This window comes from Ixodes scapularis, unplaced genomic scaffold (genome assembly GCF_016920785.2).
Source record: "Ixodes scapularis isolate PalLabHiFi unplaced genomic scaffold, ASM1692078v2 PGA_scaffold2__306_contigs__length_199485367, whole genome shotgun sequence".
In the NCBI taxonomy this organism is placed as follows: Eukaryota; Metazoa; Arthropoda; class Arachnida; order Ixodida; family Ixodidae; genus Ixodes; species Ixodes scapularis.
The window spans coordinates 104,835,535-104,854,460 of NW_024609857.1; the positions used below are offsets into that span (position 1 = coordinate 104,835,535).

Below are 18,926 nucleotides of genomic sequence, written 5' to 3' on the forward strand. Positions count from 1 at the left end.
CCAGTAGCACAAGACTACCACACCGCAACCTTCCTTTCGATTTATAACACGTTCCATTTCTCTTCCTGGGGGAAGTGCTTGTGCGACCAGGAGGGAGGCGGGGGAGTGAGGGGGGGAGGGAGGGCAGCTGCGAGCAGCACTTTAACATGTGAAGAGCCGCATGCGGCTCGCGAGCCGCAGCATGGCCACCCCTGATCTATATCAATGAAGAAAAAGATTGTATTAGGATTAAAATATACAGTGGCAAGACAAATTAATTTTAAAAGACAAAGATGACGGAGGGCATACGAGGACCAGAGAGGATGGTGAGGGAAGGAAGAGTTAATGGAAGAGAGGGATCTCTGCCTCCCGTAATCAGGATTTTATAGTCTGGAGAAAAAGAAATATTACAAAAGACGGAGGCAAACAGTATACAAAATGTCAACATTATATCAAAATGATGCGTAGCAGTTTTTCCCAATGCACCAGTAGTAGTTTTCAGACTTCAAGAATAAAAAAATAAGCTTATGATGAAATGTGGAAGCAAAAGCACATGATATTATGAAGCAAGACTGCAACCAAAGCACAAAATAGAACCGTAAAGCTAACTTGCAAAGCATGAAGAGCTAGCCTTCAAGCAAAAGCCAGACTTTTACTCTGTCTCCTAATAGTGCATGATGCATAAGAGGCATTCTCTATATGTCACTCAGTTTCTTAAAATTTCTGTTCAGAAAGAGAAAGTTAAAATTTCAGCTTTAAGGGAGATGTGTGTCTTAAACAGCAGAAAGTTAAAAAATAACATTTTTAAGACAATGGTTTTCCTGATGTTTGGGTACATCAAACTTCCTTTTTGCAAAATATTTTCCCTTTTTTTAATTGGTATGTATGAAAAACACTGTGATACTAATATTCTGCAAACAGCCAGTAGGAACACAGAGACTAAGTTTTTCTTTCTCTATTCATACTTTTTTCAGTAGTGCCAATGCCCTATGTTGTTGTTTTTTTAAATCTGTCTTGGGCAATTTTGACAACTTTGCTATCATTTTAGTTAGTTAGGAATGCTGGAAGAGGTGGTTACGCTAGTTTTAGAGTTGTCCAGATTATTATGTGCAGTTTATTATTTTCTGAAAAATTAACGAAGCCTATTTTCGGCACTATGATATCATATGTATGGCTTTTCTGGCCTCTTTTCGACACCATCATTACAAGTAATTTAAGATTTTTATTTAGAAATAAAGATTATTATTATTATTATAATATTCTAAGAACAAATGTAAAATAGCACCAGCCCACAAATCAAATTTTTTAACCAACAGTCCCGTTAAAAATTTTGCCGAGTTGTTTACTCTAACAGCCTGTAATAAATCATGTAACTGATCCATCTCTTAAACCTCAAATTCTAGAAAAATATGAAATATCTGATAAATATATGGAATCAAAATCAAATGTAATGTCTGAATGTATGCGACGATAAATATCCTTCCATACATAAGCCAAAAAAGCTCCAAAGGCCGTTGTCTCCCAATGAAGACAATAAAAGCATAAATTGAACCTGCCAGTAAACATAAACTGAGATACTAAACAAGCCTCACAGCACAGCTGAGCCCCCAAAAAAGTAGTAAGTGTTAGTAGTCGACTTTGCCCATGTAGAGTAGCACTAAGATAACTTTGACCAAATGCTATTAACTTCAACAGCTCCATAGTACTATTATTATAGAGGTCAACCATGGAATCGTCGCACGACACCAAAAGGGAAAGGAAGCGTTCATACCGGGGCTGCAAATGCCGCCCACGGAATTCCTTCGGGGTGAGCCCACGTACGCAAGGCCCAGGATGCCCCCTTCAAACTTCTGATCGGTAAACAAGTGCGCCAGGCAAAACCACCGGTGATTCAGGCTGCGAGAGAACACCTGAACCCGACCACAGGCAGGAGAGTCAGAAGCGTTGCGGGCATGGCAACGTTAGTCAAAGCAACACCCTGAACCCTCCGAACCAATGCCACGCAGCGATGGTCAGGAAGCACTAGTCTCCAACGGCCAATAAAGTCAGGAACATACTTATCGTATTTTCCAGACCAAGAGTCCATGGGTTGTACTTGTTTAAAAGTTAATATCTTATGCAGTGCAGGCTATCTACAGGTACAAACTATAAGAGGGTTTCTTTTTCAAGATGGCTCATTATGAGAGATGTACAGCTATTGTGAATGACAAATTATATTAGTGATGATTTCTGTGTGATAAAAGCTTCTGTGTGCCCTATAAAGCTAAATTTTTTTTAAAGGTGCGCTATGTAGAATTTCTTACCGCAAATACCGTGCTACAGGTGCGGGGACTACACTCCAGCTGCGGACTATGCACCAGGTGAAAACTATCCAAGGCAAATCTATTTTTCCTATATCAAAATTTGCCCCTGCAGGCTATACACCTTTCCAAAAAATGCTCCTAGGCCGCCGCCATGTTGCTGATGCAACTGGTTCGACGTTCGCACCCCCTATAAGCTAAAAATTTTGTGCCACTCTCCTGGACTGTGGAAACCCGCTCAGCGCTATTCTCTACCTATGTTTTGCAGTTCTGCATTTAACGTTTTCTGGCCCCTCTTGAAAGTTTCCACTTACGGTAATTTTTCTGATGCATACTGGATACACTTTCTGTGTTACCTTCCGCTGTGAGAAATAGGGCTGGCAAGTGCCTGCCAGTCAAACATTTCTGCTCAACATTCACGGCAAACGAAGAAGGGGAGGGACGTCGAACGGCCCTCTACGCGATTTTGCGAACAATGGCAACTGTTCTAGACCCTCCCAGAGATAATCCACGTAGAGTCAAAAAATAGTTGTTCGGGTTGGAGTCAGTTGTGCCCATTCCTTTGCCTTGGTGCTGGTGTGAAAAAAGGAAGCTCTCCCCAAAACGTGCCCCAAAACGAAGTCCTCTTGGATTCCGTCTGATCAACAAGATGTGACTAACGTTGACTGTGCCAGTGTTATTTGAGATCTTTCTCAAACAAATTCTTTTCAGATAATGCTACAGCGTGTGGTACGTACAATATACTGTTCGAATGTTAATACTTGCTAAATTGTATGTCCGTGTCAGATGTCCATCAGTAAACATGTTATTTGTGAGTGGGAAAAATGCATGCCTTTCGGCTAACTTTTGTTGTAAATTATTTTCGACAGCTAAGCGCTTTGTTGTTTGACACGCAGCTAATCGGGCAGCGCTGTCGAAGCTTATCGTAAAAAAAACAATGACAACTAACATTCCAGTCGCATTCGTTCTGTCGCGCACGTACCCAATAAAGATAGTTTACAGTTCTTTTTTTAACCATGCTGAATAGACCTGAGACTGGGGCAGAAGTGAACAAATAAGTCGAAGGAACAGAAAAGGACAGGACGACGTCTCAAACTCAGCTAACAGGTTTATTTAGTCCGCCTCCTTATATATCCCACAATTGGCCACCACCAACACAAAAGGGCAACCTCTAACCAGTGATTGGAGGGCTTGGCATTTGCACTGTTTAGAGGCTGCCCTTTTGTGTTGATGGTGGCCGGCTGTGGGATACATAAGGAGGCGGACTAAATAAACCTGGTAGCCGAGTTTGAGACGTCGTCCTGTCCTTTTCTGTTCCTACGACTTTAAGTACTTTCTGCCCCAGTCTCAGGTTTATTCAACATGGTTAACATTCACCAGCTTGCCTGCACCCTACCATATTTTCTCAGTTCTTTTCTTTTTTTTTCAAATGTGGTACAATGCTTTTTCAATACCCTTGGGAAAATACATACACCATGAAACACAAAATACAGCGCGGAAAGACAAAAACTTAGCCGCCAGCAATGTTTGAAACTGCGCCTATGCAGGCTGCACCTATTGAAATCACAGTCCACCCGGCTAGGGTTAGCAACGACGCCGGTGAGTCTAGCCTCAAGTCCAGTGACTAAGCTCGAAAACGGTTTGTTACCTCTAGAGTCGAGCGTTTTTTGGAAAGGTGTATACACCGGGTGTGGACTATAGTTAGAAAAACATAGTATAATAAATTGTGCGATTTCCACTGCTCTACTGTTTGACGCGATAGCTGCACTTCCTGATAAGATTCAGGATCCCGCTTATGCTAGCGATACCACTGCCAAACTGAAACACTGCCTGCAATTAGTAATATCATAGGAATTTGGGAAAGCAGGGACAGGTGATTGGAAAACGTTCGGCTCCAACTTTTTATTGAAAGATAAATGTAGGCAACTCGCAGGTTTGCATTTCCTGCACCTTCAGTTCATGGCATTTGCTCGGAGTCTCAAACCATTCCCTCAGTCCCCAAAAGGTTTACGCGCCCATCACTGTGAAGCTGGCCGTCAAAAAGCAAAGCAGCGCAGAACGATAGAATCATCTAAACCAGGGGTCTCCAATCCCCGTCCCGCGGAGGCATTTTGACCGGCCCGCGGATGGGCGCTGTCTTTCCAGTGACGCCCGGCCCGCAGCCAGCTGCTACCAATGCAAAGAATAAGTGCTCGTAAAAATATTGGCGCCGCAACGCGCACCAAACGAAGATATCAGAAAACATGAGAGAAAACCCATAGTGTTGCATATTCAAATACTACTTCTGAATAATACGCTATTTGATATTCCCTTTGAGATTAACTCTGACATTCACATTTTTCGAAGTGTTGATTGCAGCAGGTCAGCCCCGTTGAGCGCACTTGCGCTTCCTGTCGAGCACCTGTGCGCTGCAGAGATGCGACATCCGTAGAGCTCGCTTCCACAGTCGTTGCTTCCCCGAGTGCATTGGCGCTCGGTAAGAAGCGTGCTCAATGGGGCTAACCCACCGCGATCAACACTTCGGAAAACTAGAAATATTGCAGTCACACTCCTGAAAGGAAAGCCCACTTTCAAAGCGGGATGGTGCACAGGTGGGCGTGGCGTGCGCAAAAAGAAACTGAGACATACTGGATGTTGATTTCTACACTACAGTAAAATTTTCAAAATTAAACACTGGATATTGCGCAAGATTATCTGTTAGGCAGAGATGTCCTGACGACCAACAATCATCATTCATGATTGTTTTAATTTTTATTTATTTCTTAAATTCTAGATATAATAAAGAATACTTTCATATAACAAGAAAATTTATAAATCCCCTCGAATAGGTACCGCTGGGCATCTCTATCGCCCCAAGGCAGTAAATAGGAGGTGCCTCGGTCGACTGCTAGTCCTCGAGGCTGGTGGCCAAAAGGGGCGACTTTGGGAAGGCACATTTTGGTTAGATTTGATTGGACATGAGCACTGCGTCGCAGTTCGGAAAGGAGCTCGGACGTTCAAGCTCGAAATTGGGTCTAATTATTGTGGCTGCGGGCCGTCTCCGAGTTGAAAGAATTCGCCACCTGTCAAACCAAACTTCGTTGGTTGTCAAAAATAGGTTTCATTTTATTGTGTAGTGCCTTCCATTTACATGTAGGCAATGGACTTTCCGAGGTCCCATTTCACAATAAGCACCCACCCCTGAATTTTGTAACATTTTTAATACACAAAGGACACATCTTTACATATTGCTGGCCTAAGGAGCACCCTTCCCCCAGTTTTTTGTGATTATCTCCAAATTTTGAGAGGGCTCTTACTCAGGATTTTACGGCAGATTAAAATTAACTTAGCTTAGATATGGACAAGTGGAAGCTTGGGAACAACCTTTTGCGAGGTCAGATGCAGTTTCGTTTAGGCATAGTGCAGTAGTGGAAAGTATGGGGAAACTATCCAATATTCGATTTGAGATTGTTTGGCCAAAACCACTATTCGTTTCGAATTTGCTTTGACCTCGAAATCCACTTTTCACACGTGCCTAGAAAACTGCATTAAAACGCAAGATCTCCCAGCATATTTTTTATTGTGCATTGACACCACCAGAATTACTAATCATAGTTTCCTGCTTCACGTTTGCGTAACTATGAAAAAATTCCTTTGTGTTCTCGTATATATCATGCATAGCGACCATAGCGACTCCATGTGAATACGCCAAAGCTCCTAAGCAATTTGATTTATGTGCGGTGATTTCTCGGGGTCACAATTATTTTGCAGTGTCATAAATAGTAACAAATTACACACTTAAAAATGAAGTACATGTATTATCATTTATTCTGAATTTTCATTCTAGTTTATATTTCTGCATCTATATTGTTATTTAATTAGTATTTCCTCGTTTATATTGCCTTAACTAATTTCCGGCACTCAAGACTGCAACAGGTTCCCATCCCGGCACTTCTAGTCAAAACGTTAAGGACTTAACCCTCTCAAATGCCATGTACCTAAATGTGTACAGCTAAACACCCTCACTTTTTTGTTGTTGAATATATTGCATATTAAGTCATTTTAAGGGGGTGAAACTATCCAGAAAAGAAAAAATTCTGTTAAAGTAAATTTCGAAAAATGCTAAATTTACATCCATCAACCTCTAGAGAGTATTCCCAGAAAGTTTCATTTGTTTACATAGCATAGTAATTTTTTTATAAATTATTTTTGGTCCACTGAAACTAAAGAAAAAGTTCGGGCACCTTGGATGCTTTTCTATACTTTTTACTTTTTGGCTTAAGTTTCTCTTTAGGAAAACTGTCGTTTGGTAACGAGACAAGAAAAAAAAACTCGCCCATTGTTTTTCCTAACTGGAAATTAATGGGCAATGCAGCTGTGGCATTGTTTTTTTACTTCGTGGATGTTTTTTTGTAAAAGTTGTTAATATTTAGTCGATGACATAAAAGGCAAAAAAATATGTTTGATTTTTCAGTGCAATGATTTACATAAAATAAATAATTTTTTTTAAGTTTTGTTTTTAGTGTCAAAATTTAGGCATTTTGCTGCGTATCTGATTTCTGCACAAACGAGGTTTGTGAAGACATCTTTTTCATGATAGATGGCAAGCGGCACCTGAAAGGGTTAAATACTATGTAGAGCAGGGTGACAGTCACACACAATCAAAGCAAAATCGAAAGAAACTTAGGATGAACTTACAAAATGTTTTTTTAGAAGGTCCAGATTTTTTTTTTTTTTTTTAGAACTAGAACTTGCACTAGGTTTTTTTTAAGCCTTGGGGGTTACTAGAAAAGAGTCAATGTTGGTTAACCACTTAGCTAATCAACTAAAATAATTTGCTTAATTTTTTACACAAATATTTTGGAGGCATAGTATAGTTGAAGAATTGATGTTCAACCTTATAATCTAGCCGCAACATGAAATTTTGTATTAGAAACGATGTAGTGACCACTACAAGGCTTCAAGACAAACTAACCAGTGAAGCATGCTCACAATGTCTAGTATCACTCTGTCCTGCGCCACACTCCACAGTTCACATGTCCGTGCCCCAGCTGGCGTGAGTGGTGTGACAGAAGTGCAGAGCACAGGATTGACATCGTAGAAGCGCTTCGCTAGTTGGTTTCGGTTTTTGAACCATGTACAACAGCGACATTTCTCACCCTGTAGCGCCCAATACAAATTTTTCAATTGAAAATTCATGTCGCGGCCAGACCGTAATAAGGTTGAGCATCAATTCTCCAACTACATTATGCCTAGGATTCCGTGTGTTCGGAGTTTATTTCTCGTGAAACTTGGAGGGTGTTTTTTGGAGTTCATTTTTCGCTAGAAAATCAGGGTTTATTTCCGTTAGATTCCTAATTCTCTGAAATTCAGAGTTTAAGTTCACTGTTTATCTAATGTTTTGAAAATTCAACGATATAAATAAAGGCCGGTTACAAACATACCCTAAATTAATCAGAACTCACCAGTACCGAATGATATTTCTGCAGCAGTGTCTGGCATTGGCACCCTTGCCATTGGCAATACTAACTATCCCGTGACAAATATTGCAAAGAAGTGTTGCCTCAATAAGTTTAGATACTTTGAACAACTAAACTCTTGAACACTGTCACTGTGAAGGATGGATGCTTCAGCTGCACTCCCCCTCCATTGGAATCTATGAGTCGTAGCTTTCACAATTATATAAAACACTACCCCTCCTTTTTCTATTTCTAAAAAGCACAAATAGTATATAGTCCAAACAGGAAACCTCAACAATGAATTTTGTCGTGACCCAGAAGTACCATGACCCATTGTCCTGAACGAACCTTGACAAACGAAAAGGTTTTGCCAGTAATTCAAAATTAAAAAAAAAAAAAAGCTGATGTGGCCTTTTTTCAGGACCACTGACCCTGTGCTCTTATAAAATTTATTTGTAAAACACCATCTTTTTCGCTTTTTATTTTGCTGTTATGACCCCGAAACAAGTTTCTTTTTATCTAAAAACACGGAACCCAAATTATGCCCCAAAAAGTGAAAATTTAAAAAAGTTAATTAATATTTTTAGCTTATCAACTAACTAATTAACCAATATCACCTTTTTTCTATTAGCCTTTAGGGTTCCAAACTTAGCCCCAGCACTGAAAAAAGCTTAAAGAGCAACTCCACTCAAAAAGTCGACTTTAAAAGGTCAAAATACGGTCATACCCAAAATATCACGTCAAACCGACGCCGCATTCCCGATTAAAACCAGTATTAAAAATGTTCTACCAGCTGGGTTAACGGCCCGACAGCAGGTGAGCAACGCTGGCACTGGTTCAGCTAGTGAAGCAACACAGGGCAATGACATAGGTTTCGTCCTATGCTCTCGTATGGACGCCGCGGACGCTTCATTTCCCGCGGCATTCTGCGATTCTGCTGACGGCAAGAGGTGCTTACCGCGTTATCCTGTGTTCTCCTGTTTTTAATTGTGTCCTGAGAGTTCATTCAACTCCGACATAGCTTCCACGACTGCGCAGTAGAGGGCAAAGCGGCGCTGCTTGCTCACGCGCAAGTCGTGGAGCAGGGGAGAGACTCACCGGACTCGCATTGGGCAATGCCGTGCACGACTTGTAGTGCTGTGGGTTGCACCAACAATCCGGTGCACATAATCAATTTTTTTGCTGCAGCTGGGAACGAGGCTGAATGGAGCATTATACTTGAGTTGACCGCGCAATACAGGTTTGCAAGCAGGGCTCCTAGACGCCGCTCATGGTGGCAAGCCCGTGCAATGCAAGCCTGGCAAAGTTGCCTTCATGCACATAATGCCTGGGCTTGCATGCATGGCGCACAAGCCAGGACGCCATGTTTGCAATTGTCTATACCTTGAGCATAGTATACATAAGTCTGGAACAGCTACGAAGAGGTCTCTAAGTACGAGAAAAGCGGATGATATCAAACAGCCGCCGCTCGATCGCAGGTCGCAGCAGCTCCAACTAGTGTACACATAAAGGCACCTTAGGTTTAACAACCTAGACCGCTTGTGGATACCATCTGTCCATCTGTCTCCCATTATTTCTTTTTCACTTGGTCCGCGAGCAAGAAACTAATACAGTCACGCAGCTCCGGCACTGGCCACATCATATTATTTATAGCAGTCGGATCCGCTTTTCAGTCGGCAAATTTATAAATACACACTAACACTTACTACATTTGGTGCATATTTACATAAAGCACCGGTAAAAAAAAAAAAAAAAAAAAAAAATGCAATTTACCTTTTGCTTTGAAATACCTCGCGCGACTGAACCAGCCGTGCCGGTGTGTCGGCTCAGGTGCGAGGCAGTGCGGGACGAGATTTACGCCATGCCGTCAATGCACAGCTGAATATCAGTGTTGCCAAGCTGCTCGAGCCAGTAGTTTTATATCTTGTGATTCAGGGTTGCCCACTTCAACTAAACAGATCATAACCCAAAAATCGTAAAAATGAAGTGAAGTTGCCCTTTAATACAAGCTGAACTTCTTTTTAAATTTGGACCTTCTATAAAAATACATCCAGTATAAAGGCATACAAACTGCAGTGTATAAGAAGGGACACAGCATGTGCAACTACAAGCATGATCAAGCCATGTTAATAGGCAGTGGCAGTGAGATGCGGCTGACAGCATGCAGGGTGCCAAACTAAAGAAAAAGCCCCAAAACAAAAAAGGGGAATGTAAACCTTTGCTACAGATGCCTCCCGGAGAGAAAGGATTAGAGGACGCCACATATCCCAGCCCGAGCACATTGCCATCGTCTTTGAAAGACTGGTCTGTGAACAGATGACACAAGCAAGTAGTGGCTCTGCACTTATAGGAAAAGGCCTGCAAACAAACATGCACAGGTGAGCAACAGAAACATAGTACATGCAAAACAGAAAGAACAGAAGCAATTCTACTCTAGCAGAATGTTCACCAAAGATATCAATATTCAAACCCCAACTAAAGTCACATAAAAAAAAAAAACTTGCAGCAACTGCTTTGAATAAAAATCTAGCCCTACAACTTCAAGAAGCTTACCAACCTTACAGCACACTGAAAAAAGCTTTTATTTCGCACTACTATTTCTCAAGTGATTAGCTGATGCCCACATGCTCACTAATGAGCATAATTCTATCTGCATCCCAGCCACCTTAAAGGGGTAGGGAAACGAAATTTCAGCGCTCATTTTTTAACTTTAATGTGTTGCATGTCGCACCCTAACCTCAAAAACACGTCTTCCGTTGAGAAGCACAAGAAAACTAATTTTAAAGCTAAATAAACGACTTTCAATGTGCACCTGGTGGATGCATGCGGAGCCTATTTGGGAGGTAGTCTAGCAACGTTGTGGAAACTGCTACGTAGTCGTGACGTAGTAGTTTCCTTCGGAGCAGCGCCGCTCTTTGGCATTTCAACGTTTTCCTTCTTAGCTTTTTTCCTGAACTCACAAATCACGTATTGTACCAAACGGTCCAAGAAGACGGAAAGGGAGGACTCCTCTCTTTCTCGAACCCTCGTTCGTGCAACCGGAAACAACCACTCTCCCCCTAGAAGATTAGCCCGTCCCTCAAAACTCGAACAAAAGTCGCTTTCCCCACCTCACCCCACGGGTACTGCGAACGGCTCGGTTGTAACGCGCTGACGCTATTAACACCACCACAACGCTGACAACGCCACCAAGGGCAAAGCTCATAACCACGTCTGCTTTGCTACTCCACGAACGCGGGAAATCTTTTCTTTCTGTTTTTGTTTGCGCCGGATATCCCATGACGCATCGCGCTCTCCGTTCGCTTCTCTTCGAGCGCTTGCTCGAGTGCACCGTTTGGAACGAAAAATATAGCCAATCGTTCAAAATACAAACGTGCGATTATCATTTACGGTTATTATCCGTCATGCTCGACTCATTTCCGAACGAAATCTGAATATTTCAATTTATGTTTCCGTACCCCTTTAAAGAAGAAAGCAATGCTAAAGGTGGAACGAAGGCTATAACTGTGTCAAGAACTCATGCTTTTTCAGTGGAGACAGTTTAGAGCAGGGTGCTGGCACCACACCCTCCACTGCACCATTTCAATCAAATTGCATGGATAAACAAAATGCTAACTGTACTGCGAGACCTTCTTTTTTTTATTTTTTTATATGTAATAATGTGTTTGCTTTTCAATATCAGATGTCCCACAATATATGATCAATGCAAAGTTTGGTTAGTGGCCTTGTTAAATACATGGGCAAGTTTGAAACTCTGCAGTGCCGATGGTTGGGCAAGGTGGTGCTGAATTTGAGAATACATGGTAGCACTTGCACTTGCAGATAATAAAATCTCGTCCTTACAAGCGGTGCTGAGACACCAGATTGGCTGTAGTGTAATGGCACAATGTATAGCCTTGTTTTTTTTCTATGAATAAACCGTCGGAAATTAGTGCACGGTGGTGCCCAGTTCTCCTCCTTTTGTCCTTGTCTTTTGAGTGCTACCAAAGTACAGTACGACCTCGTTGATGCGCTCTCGGTTGATATGTTTTCCCGGCTGTTACGTTCAAAAAAGCCGGTCCCGTTTTACCTCCATAGAGATGCATGTACGAGCTTTCTGCCTGTTACGTTTGCTTTCCCGGTTTTTATGTCCAAAAGTGTCGGCATCGCAGCGCCTCGGTGCGCCGGGCAAAAGGCTGCCACACTGGCTTCGAAGCGAAGCTAGTGGAGCAAAGTTGAACCATGCAATGCGGGTTGCACGGCAAGCAGGGGCACGCAGATGCCCGTCTTCCCTTTACTCCTTTCCACCTCTTTTTCGTCTCTCTGTCTCCTTGCTGGGCTTTGCCGAGCTCTGCCACAGCTTCCCATCTTGCCCGGGTGCGACCTTGGAGCACTGCTCGGACGAGGAGCGAGACTGGCGAGGCGACAAACACTCGTTCGTTCTTGCTCTCTCTTTTATCTGTCCTTCTCTTACTCTGGCACGAGGTGCACCAGCATGCACGCTGCGCTTCTAGTTTCTGTTCCGCTCGATTGCGTGAACCGTGGTGTTTCAGAGTATGTGTGCTTTGCGCCTATTGACGACGGTCATGGCATCGCGAAAAAGGAAGGTACTCTCTTTTAAAGAGAAGTTTGATATACTTCAGACGGTGGATCGCAATCCCAGCTGGAAAAGATCTGACATTGCAAGAGACCTCGGACTCGCGCTGTCCAATCTGAACAGCCTTGTTGCCAAACGAAAGGAGATTGAGGTGAAAGCTCCTTTTTATCAACCAGACTTTAAACAGGCTCGGGGGCAAGACACGCAAAGTTGGAGTGTCCGAGTCCTCAACAGTTCTGTAAGTACACATAAAAAAGCTCGAGGTACACCTAAGCCACCTAAGCACTTCTTATGAGTTGTGAATGCGAAAGCATGCAAGCCGCTCGTCCGCTCCCTTTGTCGTCTGCTGCATACTTTTCGTCGCCGGTCAGCGTGCCTTCTCCCCTGGGCACGCTGACCTTGGACGCTCTGTGTTAAACACATGCTGATGGACACGCAGCACCATGGAGTGAGCAGTCGTGGAAGCTGACGAGCGCAGCGGCCAATGGGAGCCTCGTCGACCAATGGAACCCAAAGATTGAGGAAACTAGGTGCCGTTTTCGCGCTTCAAACTGATAATGTCAGCTCGCTCCATGGGACCATTTAATGCTTTCACATTAATAACCCATTGTATAAGAGCTGCTTTCTATCTCATGTACAGTTCCCCTAAGTGCATAATCGGTTGTTACGTTTTCCCAGATGATACTTTTTTTTTCCGTGGTCCCCTGAAAAACGTATCAACGAAGTTCTACTGTACTCCCAAATTTGAAACTGTCTATTTCAGTCTGCAAAACTACCACAATGTTCTGAAATATTGTAACCCATTCTTTTATTCTGTACAACTTCCTGTTATTAAAACAAAAAAAAACAAAAAAAGGTGTGAAGATCGTTTAGCCTAAACATTGAGACACCTAGGTTCCAAGAAAAACACAATTCAAGTGCCCAAAATGACATGACCGAACTTATTTTCTCCACTTGCACTGTGAGCTCTGACATTCAGTCAGCATCATGTTTATTGCCCCAATTGAACTCAAGATGGCAAAACATGCAGAAACAACCGGTCCAACCAACAGTGGCCTGTCAAAACAGTCTTACGCCCTTTTGTTTGTGAAGACGGCTCCAGGTTTACCTTGTTTATTTTTAACAAACAGCATGTTCATTTCATTCATGCTTAGTATTTCATATGACTTGAGCTAGAGGTCACAATATTTGCCCTTCTATTCTATATAAAGTAAACTCTCACTTCAGCGAATGTCGGTTTAACAAATACTTCAGAATAACGAACTTTAAAAAAATTCCCGGCGGTTTACCTATGCATTCTTTGGAAAAATGTCTCAGTTAAATCAATTAACGAATTTCGGAATAGCAAATATTTCAATTCAACGAACTTGATTGGTGGGCCCAGGATTGTTTTTGCAATCCGTTCAACGAAGTTTTGTGCTCTGCGGTGCTGGCGTAGCCGATGCCCGCCACCTCGCCGCTGCCACCTCTGCAGCGGCACCGTATCATTGCTGACGTTTACATCGCCGCCGAGGCAAAGCAGCAGTGCGGTAGACAAAAACTAACCAAGTGGCGTGTCTGTTTTTCCTTTGTCATCGGTTCCGTTCTGCCATTTTAGTTTTGGGCAACAACGGCAGGACGGCAGTTTTTGCGCCCACTTTTGTAATGAGTAGGCGAAACGGAAGCGGTTGTCCCTATCAAACAAGCTCAAAAGGATACAAGAGAAGCTTATAATGCGTTCTTAACTTGTATTTGACTGCAGATAACAAGCCAAGTGACGTTTATGTACTTAAAAACTGCGAAAATCTAATTTTGTGATTGTTTAATCGGGTTTCAAGGCAGCCACAAATACTGCAAAGAAATAAAACAACCTTGAAGGGACACTCTAGTGGATTTTGAGATTGCCTATTTATGGTGATAACTCAATCCATGGGGTCTAAGCATCATAAAAGCAACAAAAGTATAGTCGAGGGTGGCCAATTTTCCTATTAATAATCTAATCATCAAAGATCTTCTAATCAAACATTGTGACACGCCTCTCTGCGGTTTGATGGACACCGGGGGGCACTATTGAACAGCATTTTCAAACAATAATTGCTGTATTACGTCTCCTACACCCCAAGATTCAATGTTTTTGTCAAAATATAATGCACAATGTGCCTAGAAGGAGCCATAATAGTAACGTCTGGAATTTTCATGCCATTAACTATTTTCATTGGTTAAATTTTATGGAGGTGTTGAGGACCCGAGGTTACCACCCCCCGCCCCCACTTCCAGGAAAAATAGTGCCCGTGTATTTCTATCGCTGTGAGTTTATTAGGATATTTTGCCACCCACAATTGGTCCTTTTTATTGACTAAAGCTCAACAAACAATATGCCATCAAAAACAAGCTTCACTTGAGTGCCCCTCCAAAATAGGCCAAAAACACATGGAAGAGTTGTACTACAAAAATAAGGCAATGTTATGTACCAACTAGCCCAACTTATTGCCCTGCAGCGGTCACCAATATCCAGAACATCTACCCGCAAACCAATGTTGTCAAACGTCTGGTGAAGGACTAGGAAAGGACTTGCCTCCAGCAGGTCCCTGACGTTCCAGGTGACTCCGGCCATGTTGTAGTGGACTTCGTTGCGGAGCACAGGGGTTGGCTCGGTGTGCACCATCACCTCCTGGATGACGAAGCCCATCCCACGAAAGCCGGGGTGCCGGTCGCTGTCCCGCCACTCCGTGTCCAGGAATATCTTGTTCACACGGTCGATCAGGGTTATCTGCAGGAGGCCAAATGGTCCTTCAACCAAACTGATCCTCGAATAATTTCATTCGCGACTCCTCCGCAGTGCTTGCCGAGATGTCAGAGACATTTTGAAACCATAGTAGTGGACTCTCTATGCAGAGAGCTCATAACGCTAGATTGATTTCCTTCCTTGCAAGGCTGATGTTGATCGTAGAGCCATTGTATAGTACACGGGTGGCCAGGCTGACCCGGTCTAAGAGCTGCAAACAAAACCACGAAACTTCAAAGAGCCGCGGGGGGGGAACAAACTTTTGTTTAGAGCAATATACGAAACTCGAGCTACTTTCAATCTATCCGAGCACAGACTCCTCTCTACTGACAAAACCTGGCACATCGCCACGAGACGCGGCCGCCAAAATTGAAAAGGTAAAGCGGCCGACAACGAATGAGAGGAGAGTCATGTAACGGGCGCCCCGCTGCGGCGAGACACCGAAACACACTTCTGCCGAGCGATGGAATGACCCCTCGTGCTCCTCACGTTCCTTGCGCTACCGCTTCGTTTCTCGTCGGGTTTGAAAACCGTGTTTCGGATCCTTGCCGCTGCAAAGGCTCTGCGCTGAATACCAGATTCCCCGAGAAATGCTATCTGCTACCAGATCCTCGAGCTCCAAATCTGCGACCGGGCACTCTATGGCTCCGTCGTCGAACTGCCAGGCTTTGTGAGTATAGAGGAGGAGGAAGCACAAGACTACCAAACCGCAACCAGTCTTTCGATTTAAAATGCGTTCCATTTCTTTTTTATGGGAAGTGCTCGTGTGACCACGAGGGAGGCGGGGGAGTGGGGAGGGAGGCGGGGGAGTGGGGGAGGTAGGGGAGGGAGCCGCGAGCCGCACTTCAACACGCGAAGAGCCGCATGCGGCTCGGGAGCCGCAGCTTGGCCACCCTTAGTCTAGTACATTCGGTACATCAGATTTCAAGAATTGCATGCGTGACACGTGACTTCACGCTCTGCACATCACACCGCCAAACTGAAAGATCACATGACAACCTCCGTGCTATGGATTGGCTCCGATGGCTCATAGCATCCGTTGAGTCCATCGTAAGGTGAAACGGAGTATAGTGTTTGATTTCGTTGTCACTGGCAGGGACTGGCAGAAGTGCGAATGGCAGCCAGTTCGAAGATATTTGGAATGCTCAGTTGTCCTGCTGAGTTGCGTGTAAATTTAATATCTTTGCAGGAAACTGAAATGCCGCAATCGTGAAATGTCTCACAAACTTTCCTAAAAGACATCCAAATTTCTGAAAAAGCAACACTTTAGAAGGTTTTTGAAGTGCAACTTGGTACAAAGTAATCTTGTTAATCCCTGAAAGTTTCTTCCTTAATTACAAGTAAAATTCATTCCAACCGCTATAACTTGTGTCAGAAAAAAAAAAAGGCAGTTTCTTAAACACAGTGAGGGCACAGGTGAGCTGGTGTAAGCTTACCATTATATTAAAACACCGGTACAGAACCAACTGGCGTTTCACTATGCTCAAGGAGGGGGAGGAAAGAAGGAGGGAGAGAAGGATAGAAGGGGAGGAGGACCAGAAAAAGAAAGAAGGAAACTAAAAAAAATTTGCTGAAAAAAAAAAAAAAGAGGGGATTTGACGTTGGGAGATTTCCCAGCGATTTGTTGTGGGCACTTTGTTGTGGGGAACCAGAAAATTTGGAATGCAATATTTTCTTTTCATGTGCTTAGGGCGTTCTAGCAGATTTAGAAACTCTGTTTGTGGATGTTCGACTAGATGCTGGTTGCTTATTACAGATAATTAATGGGGTTAATATTTTTAATACCCCTGACTCAGCTCACCGTGGAGATTTGTTAGTGGAATCGGAACAGCCCCTTTCAAATAAGTTTGGAAACAAATTTTTACCCAGGATTGACCCAATCCCAAAAAAACTATAATTCACGTTGTGAAATAAAATAACAAAACAACCCAAACTCAAAATGCTAAGAAAGCAGCTCTATGAAATCAAAACCATTAATCTAGTATGTTCTTGAAAACCTGACAAATAGGCCCAATGTGAAGATTGCACGCTCATTGCTCCTGAGAGCAATAAATAAGTTCTAAGTTTGACCACTTAACGCAGTCTTGATGTCGTGTAACGCGCGTTAAGCGCGAAACACATGCGTGTCAAAACTGTACGATCCGACGTGCGAACTGCCGGAACGACGTTCGGGGGCGAGGGTTTTCATAGCACCGGAGGGCATCGAAAACCCTTGCCTTTGAACGTCTTTCCGGCAGTTCGCACGTCGGATCGGAAAGTTTTGACACACATGTGTTTCGCGCTTTACACAACATCAAGACTGCGTTCATTCCAAATCGTCTGCTTCCCCACAATATACCCACAAAAAATCGCCGGGGACCTCCCCAACCGCAAGTCCCCCCCTCCCTTTTTTTTTCTGAACAAATTTTTTAGGGACGTCTTCAGTTTCTCTTAAACGCCCTCCTCCTCTCTCTCTAATCCTCCTCTTCTTCCTTCTTCCCTCCTCTCCCTCCTTCTTCTTTCCCCTCCTTCTCGAGCACAGTGCAACACCAGTTGAATCTGTGCCAAAACACCTTAAACTGGGTGTGAAAAAACCTTGAAACAACCAAAAGTAGAAGAGACAGGAAAAGAAGTTAGCTCGACGAAGTCGTCTGGCTGACTTATTTTCCTGTCTCTTCTACTTTTGGTTGTTTCAAGGTTTTTTTCACACTTAGTCTCAGGTGTTTTGTTAACATACCCTTTACGAAAACCCACCAAGCAACCATTTGCTGGTCATAATAATCTAGGCAGCCCTTCCAGTGTGAGGTGCATGTTTAAACTCAAAGCTGAAGCCAAACCGCCCACTGATGCAATGATTGGAAAACAGTCCATGCCTAACAGTGATGCAGCACTCGCGTCTAATACGTGCCCAGAATCCACGACCAAAAAAAGGCAGCTTCACATAATCAGGAAAGCCGCTGAAAGATGATGCAACTAGGTGGCTTATTATATTATGCAAAAGTAAAATGACTTCACCTGAGATAGAGCACAACTCACTAAGCGACTAGTCTGCCCCACATTTTCTGAGCTCCACTGTCCCGCTTTGCACTTCAGTCACCAGGTCACACCAATTTGAGCTGCGGATACCAACTGGCCACAAGACCAGACGCGCATGTGCGTAGCAGGAGAGTGAAACTACGCTCCTTTTTAGTTTAGCTACGAGCACAGATAAGCTTAAAGGAAGTGTGGTCAAAGCTTTTGACAGTTTTGCATAAACTGGCAAACCACAAGAAAGCTCAGGACTCCCGAAGATTACATACCAAAAAGTTGATGGTGCTCTTGAGGTTGCGGCCGCCCATGTTCTCGTAAAAGCGGTGGTCTGCCACCAGCAGCAGGGAGCAGCGCGTCTGCACGGGTTCCCAGTGGTAGGGCTCCATGGCCTGGCGTTTCTCCACGTGGCTGCTGCCACCACCACCCTTGCCGTGCCCTTCCCAGTGACCCGAATTCTCGGCTGCATCCCCGGCGGACTCCAGGCTCGAGTTGGCACCTTCCTTCACGTAGCCACAGTACTTTGTCCTGTGCAGCCACACGGGTGACAGGCATCATGTCCAATGCCGCACTTAAAATAGGAACGTGAAAATAGAAAGATATGGTTCCTCACAGAGATTCCGCCCCATGTGTCGGGTCCCACGAATACTTGACGTCGGAAGCGCGGTAGACGATCATGGTGGCGTTGCTGTCCTGGGGTATATGTCTCCACGAGGGCTCCACCACATAAATGTCATTCTTGACGCGAATCGAGGCTGTCATGACCCCATCGTCCATGTGGGCGCTCACGTTGGAGTCCAGTTCCCCTTGAAAAATTATAGACAAAGCCTTGGCTATTCCCTTTAACCGCCTTTGACACTGTG

General features: G+C 43.8%; 1 protein-coding gene across 5 annotated transcripts in view; it reads right to left on the minus strand.

Moving 5' to 3' along the window:
* The window catches only part of LOC120835932 (ADAM 17-like protease), a 33,945-nt gene that overhangs the window by 14,232 nt on the left and 787 nt on the right, over positions 1-18,926 (minus strand). For 3 of the 5 annotated variants that reach the window (XM_040205372.3, XM_040205370.3, XM_042291973.1), the window contains exons 4-7: positions 18,677-18,869; positions 18,336-18,591; positions 14,848-15,042; positions 9,934-10,075 (exon numbers count right to left, since the gene is read on the minus strand). In XM_040205372.3, the coding sequence (XP_040061306.2) occupies positions 9,934-10,075; positions 14,848-15,042; positions 18,336-18,591; positions 18,677-18,869 (786 nt within the window). Of the gene's footprint in view, positions 1-1,750; positions 1,890-9,933; positions 10,076-14,847; positions 15,043-18,335; positions 18,592-18,676; positions 18,870-18,926 lie in introns of all 5 variants that reach the window. The other 2 variants (XM_042291972.1, XM_040205371.3) reach the window with 1 other exon arrangement.